We start from the raw sequence: 11,591 nt of genomic DNA, 5'->3' as shown, positions 1-11,591 counted from the left end.
GAGCACATTAATAGAGATGTGCAGCGCTGCACCCGGGAGTGAGGTGTGTTTATCTCCAGCAGATTATCTGAGCTGAGGGAGAGGTGCCACTTCACACGCGAGAAATGCTGCCGCCGAAAAAAACACACGCTATGTTCAGTTAATGATTAGAGGAAAAAAAGAGAGAGACGGCCATAAATGATAAGCAGGAGAAAAGAAAACCTGTTTGTCTTCGGAAATGACTCGACTGCAGAACATGTGTGTGCACGACTGGGTCACTTTGATTCCACACAGATGAATGATCAATTCAAAACACAATGCAAAAAAAAACCACACAGACTCAGCAGGAGGAGACCAGGTCACATTTCTTAAATAATTTAATTGCAAAAAGGGTCTTTTTAAAAATATTTCTACAAGAATGCATCATCATTTTTAGTAATTAGTTTGTGTATGTCTGCACCATTAAATACATCTCAATGCTTTTTCAAAGAGGAACTAACAATTGCATTTGTTGGCGCTGTATTCCGCCCCCCCCCCCCCCACCCATCCCCCACTTCACTACACATGTACAGTACTCTCTGAAACATCTCGCCTCCACGTATGAAGAGGGACTTTTCAAAAGTGACCAAGACTGCAGCGAGTTTGTTATAAGACAAAAAGAAAGGACAGAAGTGTGTGTATATTTATTTAAAACAGACAACGGAAGAAAGAAAAGCTGCTAATAAAAGGGTTTTTATTCCGGGGAGGATGTGTGTGTGTGTGTGTGTGGGGGGGGAATTATTGGATGATCTGCGGATGATGTAAAATAGGGAAAGAAAAAGATGGAAGGAATGTTGGGATACGCTGAATCCTATTGGCACACAAAGAGATAACCACATCTGACAAGGCCGAGACTCTGCTGATCAAAATGTTCCTGTATAAAAAAAACAATCCTTTTATTACACACACACACGCACACACACACACACACACACACACACACACACACACACACGCACACAAACATAACAGTCAATCTTAATTTCACCAGTCTGGAAGATGAACAAAAAAAAACAAAAAGGAAAAAAGAAAAACACATGAGAGTGAGTTCTTCTCCTTGGTGAGAATGTTAAATATTAAACCCTCCCTCCAAAGTGTGAATCCTCTTAATGATTAAGTGTTTGCAGTTGACGTGGGCGGCAGTTTTATCATTTTCAGATGTGCACCAGTGCCAGTTGAGCTCATCACTCACGGCTGGTTGACTTGGGTGAACAGGACTCCGGATCCCAGCGCACCACGTGCACCTCATCAATAGTTCACGTGGAATCCAAGGCGCTGCCATTTTTCATGAGTGGGCACGTCTGCCATCTGATTGTGTTTAGCTCTGATATGCCGCCACACACACACCCACACACACACACCTTTACTTTATGGTCAGCGGCTGGGTCTTGTGTGTTGCCACAGTGGGACTAAACTGATTAAATGATTGAGCTGAGTGGAGGAAGAGGGGATCCATATTGTTTGTTCCTGAGAGTTAATGTGAGCCTCTGATTGCAGTAATTCGTTGGCCCCTGTGCGTGTGTGTGCGTGTGTGTGTGTGTGTGTGTGTGTTCTATCGCTCTTTGCAATCTAAATTCTTCGCAAAAAAACAAAATTCTTCCGAAATGATGATAAGAAAAACACGTGTGCCCGTCTAACAGGCACTTTCAACACATTCTCATCATGTTGATAACGTGCACGTCCGATTCCGGGCTTCAGAAAGAAAATAAAAATGACACTTTGATGAAAACAATAAGAAATAAATCTGAGACTTATTCCCCGCATAGTGTGTCTGTTAAAATGACTTGATTTAAGTTTTTACAACTGTTGCAGTTTAGAGAGGCTTTGTAAAAGAGTGGTGAGCACATCTGCACGTGGGGTGAGATGAAACAATAGAAAAATGGGGAACACATTTGCTGCTTTGCATAATATTCTCAATGGCTTTTTGAAGGGTCTAAGGAGTGGCTGACTAAAGCAACATGGCGAGACGCGCTGCACGGCCACTCACATCACGCTATCATTACACACCTAACTAATAAGAGTCACATATTGCATTGATCAGCTCCAACCCAAACAACATGGAGCCTGGAAGATCGCAGCGGTGACGCAGCCCCGTCCCTTAATCCGCTACCATCAACCGCTCCTCTGTCGGCGGCGCACACAGCACTCCGCGATGCAGCTGCTATCATTTAGGATGAGGGCCTGCAGATTTTCGGGCTGTCTGCATGCCAGGGCTGTCGATCCTGCACTGTACTAATCATGCAGCAGCTTGAGACAGGATGATTGCAGGCCAGACAGGAAATGAAGAGAGATAATGATAGGTCAGCCCCGCCGTATGTTGGTGCGCTCCGCGGTGGCTCTCGCAGTGCCAGATTGGCTGCCGCGTTAATCGACCTGACAGACAAGGACCAATAGGTCTCTCTTCTGACAGCTCCGGGTCCTCCGATGAGGATTGTGTTGCAGCGAGGCGAAACTTGCGCGGTCCTGTGATGGAAGCTCCGTGTCTGGGACCATTGAAATGATTGACAGGTAAGCTGCAACATCTCCTAGCCTCCCCCACCCCCTCACCCCCCACCCGAACGACTCTTTAATAACAGTCCTACATATGCTGGGTAGAGAGAATCCCTCTGAGGGTATGGTAAATAAGTCAAATTAAAGCACAGGTAAACCACGTCTGAGTGATCCATAGGAGGTTTGAATTTGAATAAAAAAATGTGCCTGGAAGACAATTGGTAGCTCCGGGATTCACAAATTGCTCTTTATGTCGAGTATGAGAATGAACAGGGGAAGCTCAGTATCCAGTTGGGGTGGCACACACACAAACACACAAACTCTGCATGTGCATACACACTCACACTGTGACGGACAGAGAGCAGGACGACACGTTGTTACCATGGGATCGTCAAAGTCCAGACTTTCACCTACTTATCTTCTTTCAGTTTTTTTTCTCGAACTCCTGAATCATTTCACAACGACGACTTCCATTTTGTCAAAACACCATTTTTTTCTTTTTGTTATTTATCGTATTTTTGTTACAAAACATGTACAGGCTGTTTAGAACAACAACAAAAATACAATATCCAATTTATATGCAATATCTTTTTATGTTTAATAATCATCTGTTCATCAGGTGAATCCTCTTGGAGTTTCTCTTCCTTCTGATTGTTCAGTCCACAGTCCCAGATGGCCAAGGGACCATCTGATTGGAGGGAGGGTGCAGGGGGTCGGGGGGGTTGGCGGGCGAGGTACAAATAAATACATAGGGCAGGATGTCAAGAAATGAAAACAAGAAGTTTGATTATCTCTAAATCCAGATAATAGTAAGTAGAAAGTAAGGTGTCTGTCATGGTTCCTCTGGTTCGGCATGATGCATATATATATCATGTTTTATATATATATGCTTGTGTGTGTGTGTTTGTCCAAAGTTCATTGTTTTGGATTCAATAAAAAAGAATGTTTAACAGTTGTCCACAGACTATAGCGTAATTGTTTCAGATATATTTGCTCCTTGTCATGGTTCAGTTCATGCTTTGAATCTCCACGGTGGGGAATAGCGGAAGCCATACTGTACAGTATATTCGTGTGCAACTCGACACATCCGCACATCCATGCACACTTGATCACGCATCCACGCACACATGCACACGCACACGTACAAAAATGCACACAGAAGGCCAAGTGGTCTTTCTATAGCGCCACAGTCAATGTCCCCCCTTTTATCACATAGTCCAGTGGTGGGGAGGGGGGGGCTTAGGATTGGCCGGCCATTTTAAAACCACAAATCTCCGCCCGAAAAATTTGTCAGAGAGTCAAAGCAAAAAAGGGAGAAGGCGAGAAAAACAATGAAGTGTGGACAAAGGAAAGTAAAAACATTGTTATGTGTACAAACACTCTGGATGAGCGAGTGATCCCAAGCTGCTGCGGGGGGGGGATCCTGAGCCACTTCAGGTCAAACTGAGGAGCCAACACAAGTGTCCCCGAAAAACGTGGCCGCACCCTCTTGACCTCTGTCGTCCTCTTGAGCTTTGACCTCAGCCCCGTCACGTCTCCTCCTCCGCCACCTCACCCTTCTTCAGCCAGTGCCCTTCGAGATAACACACCTTCAATATGAAGATGGAGAACGACACGCACACGTGCACAGTAAAAACGACTTCTGCCAGGGAAAGAATTGTCCGCTGTCTCCTGTGGGTCCAAAACACGTCCTGTGTTTGTTTTTATCATGTGTGAACGTTGCCCCCCCCCCCCCTTTTTTTTTTTAAAGCAGGGTGCTCATTCTTTAATATATAATACGTCCATCAGAGTTGGGTTGAGGGGGGTCAGAGGGCGTGGGGGGGGGGGGGGGGGGGGAGCTCTTGCAGGAGGTTTAGAGTGTGAAGTTTCAGTAACGGGGCTAAGGCCAACTTCACTAAAACACACATGCATGCAAACGTCACCCCACACCAGAGCCGGTGAGGCACACATGGGATATAACGGGCTTAGCTCCTCCTTCAAAAAAACACGAAAACTATGATTGGTTGGCGGGAAGAAAAGGAACAATGAGGAATAACAAAAAAAGCAGGAAGAGGGAATGGAAGTGGTGATGAGATTAAGAAAAAAAAGATTCAGAGGCACCGCAAGCCAGTTTCATTGCGTCTAATTGGCAGAGGTGGGTCAGGCAGCTAGGGTTTTCCATTGGCTCTCTCTGCCACAGTGTCCTTCCCCCTTTTTGTCCTGTCTGTCTGGCTGTCCTTCCGACTGCATCGGTCCGTGCGTCCCGTCGCTCACACCTGGACAGGAAGTGTTTGGTTCATCTGTAGTCTCATGTCCTGAATGCTCCCGAGAATCTTCTTTTGATGGCCGGCCAGCGTCACTCCTATCCGCAGCAGGTCCCTGTGGAGCGGAGGGGGGGGGGGGGGGAGAAGGACACAAGAGTCAGGCCAGGTAGCTCAGTCAAACGTAGAAGTGGACAAACATCACATGAAGCAAATTTCACTTTTCACCCGCAGGTAAACACACACGCTACCGGGTGGGAACAGGCAACCTTGGCAATCGCCCATATAATGGACTTGCTAAGGGTATGTCAACAAAATGGGGACACTCGCGCTGCTACAGCAAATGTCGGCGTTAATGCGACATGCTGCCGTTGCCGGGCAGGTGGGCGAGCGGAGCCGAAGAGCCATATTGTGATAGTTAATGATTAAAGAGCAAACTTTGCTTCTGTAACTAAGTGGCAGGCTGGTGTGAAGTCAGCCAGCTGCCACACAGGAGCTGAGGAGCAGAGGACTTGTTTTCAGAGATATCAGAGAGATTACTCAGTATCCTGTCATTTAGACTCAGAAGGGGGGGGGGGTGCCAGTAAAGCAGCTTTACGTTGGCCGCTGTTGCACAACTTGGCTTAAAGTGTCCAAGAAAAACGAGTCTGGAGAAACCCGACACAAGCTCCCAGCAGGGTGAGCTTCAGAGGAAGTAAAAGGTCTAAACCTCAAGTGGAAAAAATAAAATTATCATTATTAGTCTACTACACTTTAAAGTTAAAATAAAAAAAGTCCAGGGAGGGAGCACCTGCTTTGGCCGTCATTAACCAAACTACATAATCTAATCATCAGTCATGTTGGTTTAACGCTGTACAATAATATCACGAGAATCTCTGCCTTCCGCTCGCTTGTTTGATTTCCCGACTCGATAGCTGAGGGCAGAGCGGACGGCGTCTGCGGCGGCGATTAGCTGAGTGTTGTGGCCGTCTGCGTCCTCTCCATTCAGTCACACACAAACACACACACACACACACACACACACACACACACACACACATGCTGGATAATCTAATATTACACGCAGCCGCCACACACTCTGCTTGTCTCATTGACTTTGTAGCCCTATTTATTTCTCTACGAAACCGTGCACCTAAACACACACTCACAGACACACACACACAAATGCACACGTCCTCTCCAAAGCCAGATAAGGGTTCATTACTGCAATTTTTGTGCAAATAAGTATTTTTTTCTTGTTTTTTTTTTCATATTTTGCCATCTCCATCAGCACAGCGACGGTGGATGAAATGATAATAAATGGGCGCCATTAGAGGAATCACTGGCCATTAAGGGCCACAGAGAGCCACAGTACACCACACCTGTCAGCCGGGCCAAATTGAAACAAATTACCTCCACCTCCATTGCCTATTATGCCGCTAATGAGGATGATTTATTTATCATTATAATCTTAATTCATTTATTTGATCATCACTGGCCTCCAATTTCCATGGCTTCCATTACATCATTTCCTGTTTGTAAACACGACAGAAGGTGGGTGAGTCGTCAAGGTCAACTGGAGAACGCGGTGGGGGGGGGGGGGGGCTTTGAGTGCTCACTGAAAAGTTTTGGATCGTATTTAGCAGTACCCCGGATTGTATATATAAAAATAAATAGTAATAATAACAATGGACAATAATAGCAGCCATTATAAAAACAGGGAACATATCCTGATTGATCAATTACATACCTGATCAAAGTATAGAAGATTTGATGGTTCTCGTTTTCTCTGTAAATATATATATATAATATAATAATATGATAAAATAAAAGGCCTGATGCTTTTTGTGTTCATGGTGACCCAAATAATGTTTTACTGAAATGTCTGATACAAGTCCAAACATATCAAAATATATTTTTAAAGTTTTACGTCTGTTATTCATTTGATGTCTGAGTCTCCTCTGTGCCCACTCCTTCCATCTCCTCGTGTTTAATTTAGCCATGAGATTATTTTTATTCCCTCAAGGTCAATCTATGTAACACTAATTTGACTCTCAAACTCAGCCCAGTCAATCACTTTAGGCCTGATTAGCTGGAACCACCATCTCTCTCTCTCTCACTCTCTCTCTCTCTCTCGCTCCACTCACTCTGCCGTCATCTGGGCCACCAGGTCAAAGGAAGCGAATCCGGCATTGACGAAGTTGTCACGGTAGCGGCTCATCTTGATGGCGTCCAGCCAGTCCCCCACAGTGGTGAAAGTGGTATAGTCTGGGACACAGCGGTCAAGCAAGGGCTGGGACACCCTATACGTGGGAGGAGAGGGGGGAGGAGGAGGGAGAAAGAGAAACAGAGAGAGAGAGGGTTAAGGTCGTCACTCTGCTGCCTCTACCGGCCAACCTCACCCCTGAACGCCCCCCTGCTGAGCGCCACCTCTCCATTTCTCCACCTCTCCTCCTCTCTCCCTCCTCCCTCCTCTCCTCCACATGTAGGGAGTTGAGTGGGGAGCGGGGAGCGGGGGCATGGGCACAGGTTTTATGAGAGACTGGCTGGAGGCTCGGGTGGTGGAAGCTGGCGCTGCAGCTGGCGAGGCGAGAAGGGGAGCGTACACAGAGCAGACGTCAAATTTGGGAATGAATGATGGCTCCCACTTTGCCATTTACAAGCAACCCGATCAGATTTACGTAAAAAATCTTTAATCCTTGGCTTTCGCTACAACAACAGGTGTCACAAGCAAGTGTGTTTGTTTCTTTTTCGAAGTCAAGAATGCATTTATGTGGCCGTATCAGTGATGGAGAAGAAGGCAGAATATGTCTCATGAAACCCTAGAGATATCTGGATTGATTGACTCTCTTCCTGCCGGTTGGTTGCGGTTCTTCTTCGCTGCAGTGAAATGTCGCTGTGCTGCGCGGGGGGACCGACGGGGGAAGAAAGACAAAAAGGACTTGAAATCTAATCTGAGCGGTTGTACTGAGCTGCACTTTCAAACTACCTACAAATGTGGTTTGAATCTGATCTGGGACGTCTGGATTCCGTGCGGTTTCGCCTGACAGTCGGAGCCAGATTCCGCGCTGCCAGTAACATTATCTGAACTCTTAGGCTATAGGCCATATGTTTTATAGTGCATAATTACTGCATTTAAAAAACATTCTCAGGGTGTGTATGAAACAGACACTGCGGGTTGTTTCTGAACCAGCCCTTTCTCACACTCGGGTTCGGTTGCGTGCAACAAAATCCCACGGAGGTGTAGAAGACACTTTGGGGAAAACGCTTCGTGAAGGGGGAAAGAAATATCCGCGGAATGTAAACACAGATGTCGCCCACATGTGTGTGTGGTTGCATACTGGGACTCGCTCAGGAACCTGCAGATGCCAGCGGTGCATGGAAGGAGTGAGTCACAAACCAGTGTGTTGACTGTGCATCTTTGGGCATGTGAAAGAATTTTTCGTTGTGTTCTTGTGTATTTTCGCATGTTGTAACACACTTGTTGACAGCCTGTAACAAGCCTTTCTAAAGACGAACCTAACTCGCCGGGCCGATCAATCCCGCTGATAGAGAGGCCACCTTGGGAGTTTTAATAAAACTCTGCTACTACTCGGAGCGAAGTGGTGCGGATGAACCAGAGAGAGGGGGGTGGTGGTGGTGGTGGAGGAGGAGTTGAAGGAGGAGAAACAGACGAGGGAGCGGAGCGAGGAGAATGAGACCCACTGTCTCCCCTCCTCTCTGCTCCGTTGATCCCTGTCATCCTTTTTGATGGCATTAGATTCATTAACAATTAAAAGAGGAATGGAGAGAGAAAGAGGGAGAAAAAAGAGGAAAAGCGTGGAGTGGGGGGGGGGGGGGGGGAGTTAATAACAGTGATACAGAGGCTCCATTGAGTGGTGCAGATGGAGTGATTTTTAATAAGGCCTGTGCTTCGGAGCCCAAGGCCTCGGGCCGTCGTTAACGCCAGACTCTGGCTCTTCTCTTAATGGAGTATTGTTCGTGGTCCCTCTCTAAAGTTGGCTTCAAAGGGGTCGACAAGTCCCGAGCAGAAACACAGCAGCAATGCTCCATCTTACTTTCCGCTACCTGGCGAGTCAGATACAGGCAAAGTCAAAACTGTAATGTTCCTTTGCTGGGACACGGTGTCTCCGAGGGTTTAGGCCGTAATTCAAAAATTCGAAGGATGGATATTGTTCATTGCTGCAGACGGAACGGTAGACGGATGAACACATTTGGCTACACACCCTGCGGTACATCACGCAGTCATGTCAAGTACACACGCTACGCACACAGCCAGAGAACTTTCGAGTCAGACGGAGCGAGCCAACCTCCAGGCACCCTTCAACGCCGACCAGGACGACGGTATCATCTCTCACTCCTCCCTTGTTAGGTCTGTCGGCAAGAGGCCACCTCTCCGCTGGCCCGTTTAAAATCTCGTTAGTGGCTAATTAAAAGGCGCTCCCATCTCTTTTTTGCATCGCCTTAATCGAGCTAATTAACCGCAAGCTTAATCTTCTAAGAACGTCGCTCCGGTGGCCAACCGAGACCCCGGCTTTCCCCCACGAGCCCAGCCAAGGACTGTCTGTGGCCCTCCCTCAAGACGGAGAGACCCTGATGCAGGGACAGATAGGTAGGTCACCACCACCCTCCCTCCCCCCTCCTCTGCGCTCTACCACCTTCCCTCCTCCAAATTCTTTCCAAGAAACAGATCGCAGGGAGAAGGCTGGTGCAGGTTAATGTAGATGTGACATCATTGATTGGTCGTTTCAAGGGTTGTATTGAACCACGGTAATTTGGATTTGCATTATAGCGGCAGCTGCACTTGTGAGAACCCGCAAGTGGTACAGTAAGAAATCTGCACTTTATTTTGAGTTAAGAGATTGCTACAGTTGAGTCACAGTGACTCACGCACGCTGTATCAACTGGGATAAAATAATATTTGTCCAGTGGAAATCATTATGGCACTCTGATACGCTCTGGCTCAGGTGCAAATGAAACGGCTCGGCCAGTTCTCTCACGGCTGGAGAGACAAGTGACTCATTCTCATTCAATAACGTAATGACCTTTTACTGTAATCCATCACACGAGTCCAGCTGCTCTTCTCCAAAATATGACTTCAGATAACCAGGGAAGATCTTTAGAAAGTAATCGGCTGTATTATCCATTATGCGATGACCCTAATTAGACAATAAAATCACGAATCCACCAATTAAAACTCAACAAGGACCTCGAGGGAAACTCTGAATCAAGAGTTGGGTCTATTTCTGTGATATCCGGCTCCATTGAACTGAACAGCGTGGCCTTTCCTGCGAGGCTTTGCCTGACGTGGCTTTTATACAGATTCCTAACATTAATATGACCAACGTACTCTGACTTACCCTGTGGACTGTGTGCTGTTCGTGACCACCTTGAGGCTGGCAGCATTACGGATAAGCTTATCCAGCGTGGCCACAATCTGGGTGAATTTGGGTCGCAGGTTCCTCTCCTTCACCCAGCAGTCCAGCATGAGCTGGTGCAGAGCCGTGGGGCAGTCCATGGGCGGGGGCAGTCGGTAGTCCTGCTCAACGGCATTTATCACCTGGGGAAGGACAAGAGAGAAATCCCAATCACTTCGTGTCATCGCGCATCGATGTAGAGGGAGGGCCAACAGTGCGGGGAGAGAGCCGGGTCGATCGGAGAGAACAAGTGAAGGAGGACAGGAGAGGATGAATGAGGGACATTATAGAAGAGTCAGAGATAGAGAGAGAAAAAAAACAACACTAAAGGTAATACAAAGAAATAAGGGCCTGAGAAGAAAATAAGCTTCGAGAGGTAGTTGTGGGCGGATATGTAGAGAGTGAATGTGTTTAGTGCCGTGATAGTAGATGAAATTTTGTAGGGAGGGTGAGGAAGGATACAATTCTCTTTAAACCCAAATTACCAAAAACCCATCCCCCTTTATAACCTCCCAGTTCTGCCATCCCCTTTCAATCATTCCCCTTAATCTGATGGTGCAGGTGAACGTCTTGTAGTTGGTGCTGCAACCTAAATCCTGGAATCTGCAGTTTAGTTTTGAAAGTTGAAACCAAATGGCGTCAAAAAGAACAGGAGGACAGGGTGCGAGTCTCCACTTAACATGCATGACTTGAGACTGTTGGAGGAAGAGAAAACGCACAGAGAGGCACCTGCAAAACAAGGATTCAATCCCAGAAACCGATGTCACATTGAGAAAAAATCAAATCCTTTCATCAGCTTACATCTTGATTGCTCATGTCCCAGTACGGCCGCTCGCCGTACGACATCACCTCCCACATGACGATGCCGTAGCTCCAGACGTCACTGGCCGAGGTGAACTTCCTGTACGCGATGGCCTCGGGAGCCGTCCAGCGAATGGGGATCTTGCCGCCCTGTGGATATGCGAATGAGTAGGTGAGCATGAAATACTGGAGGGATGGAGCACAAACACAGAGTCGCACACATACAAGAGGGAAAGAGAGGATGAGAAAAAACACACGGTCTGAGGGAAACATTGATACACAACAACACGTGGGCGCATGCTGCAGAACCCAGACGCCAGACACACAGAGGGTTAGTAACACAGTTAGAGGAAATGTGTACGGACATATGACGCTGCAAAATATTTAAGGTGCTACAAACTGTATTTTTTCAACATCAATGTACCACCATCATTTTACAGTCATCTCTTGGACCAAGTGAATTTCAGGTGCAGCAGTGTTTGGCCACATAATCTCTGAGAATGAAGAGACTTTGCAAACCAAAATAATCACTTGTTTGGACGTCTGCCTCTGCAATATTGTAACAGAAGGCTTTACCTGAGATAACCAGGAAGAACCGTTTGTGTGTTACTGTTTGGAGATGACGACAAATCCAGAAGTAGACAAG

The 11,591-nt window shown here is 46.8% G+C and overlaps 1 protein-coding gene across 6 annotated transcripts in view; it reads right to left on the bottom strand.

Annotated features, from left to right (window-relative positions):
- Window positions 1–338: 338 nt before the first annotated feature.
- The window catches only part of LOC128447942 (ephrin type-B receptor 3), a 61,702-nt gene continuing 50,449 nt past the window's right edge, over window positions 339–11,591 (bottom strand). For 4 of the 6 annotated variants that reach the window (XM_053430399.1, XM_053430401.1, XM_053430400.1 and 1 more), the window contains exons 13-16: window positions 10,946–11,095; window positions 10,088–10,287; window positions 6,875–7,030; window positions 339–4,866 (exon numbers count right to left, since the gene is read on the bottom strand). In XM_053430399.1, the coding sequence (XP_053286374.1) occupies window positions 4,758–4,866; window positions 6,875–7,030; window positions 10,088–10,287; window positions 10,946–11,095 (615 nt within the window). In that variant the 3' untranslated portion in view covers window positions 339–4,757. The remainder of the gene's footprint in view (window positions 4,867–6,874; window positions 7,031–10,087; window positions 10,288–10,945; window positions 11,096–11,591) is intronic. The other 2 variants (XM_053430404.1, XM_053430405.1) reach the window with 1 other exon arrangement.

This window comes from Pleuronectes platessa, chromosome 9, assembly GCF_947347685.1.
Source record: "Pleuronectes platessa chromosome 9, fPlePla1.1, whole genome shotgun sequence".
NCBI classification, from domain to species: Eukaryota; Metazoa; Chordata; class Actinopteri; order Pleuronectiformes; family Pleuronectidae; genus Pleuronectes; species Pleuronectes platessa.
The sequence above is the reverse complement of the archived record's forward strand: the minus strand, read 5'-3'. Positions and strand labels throughout refer to the sequence as shown.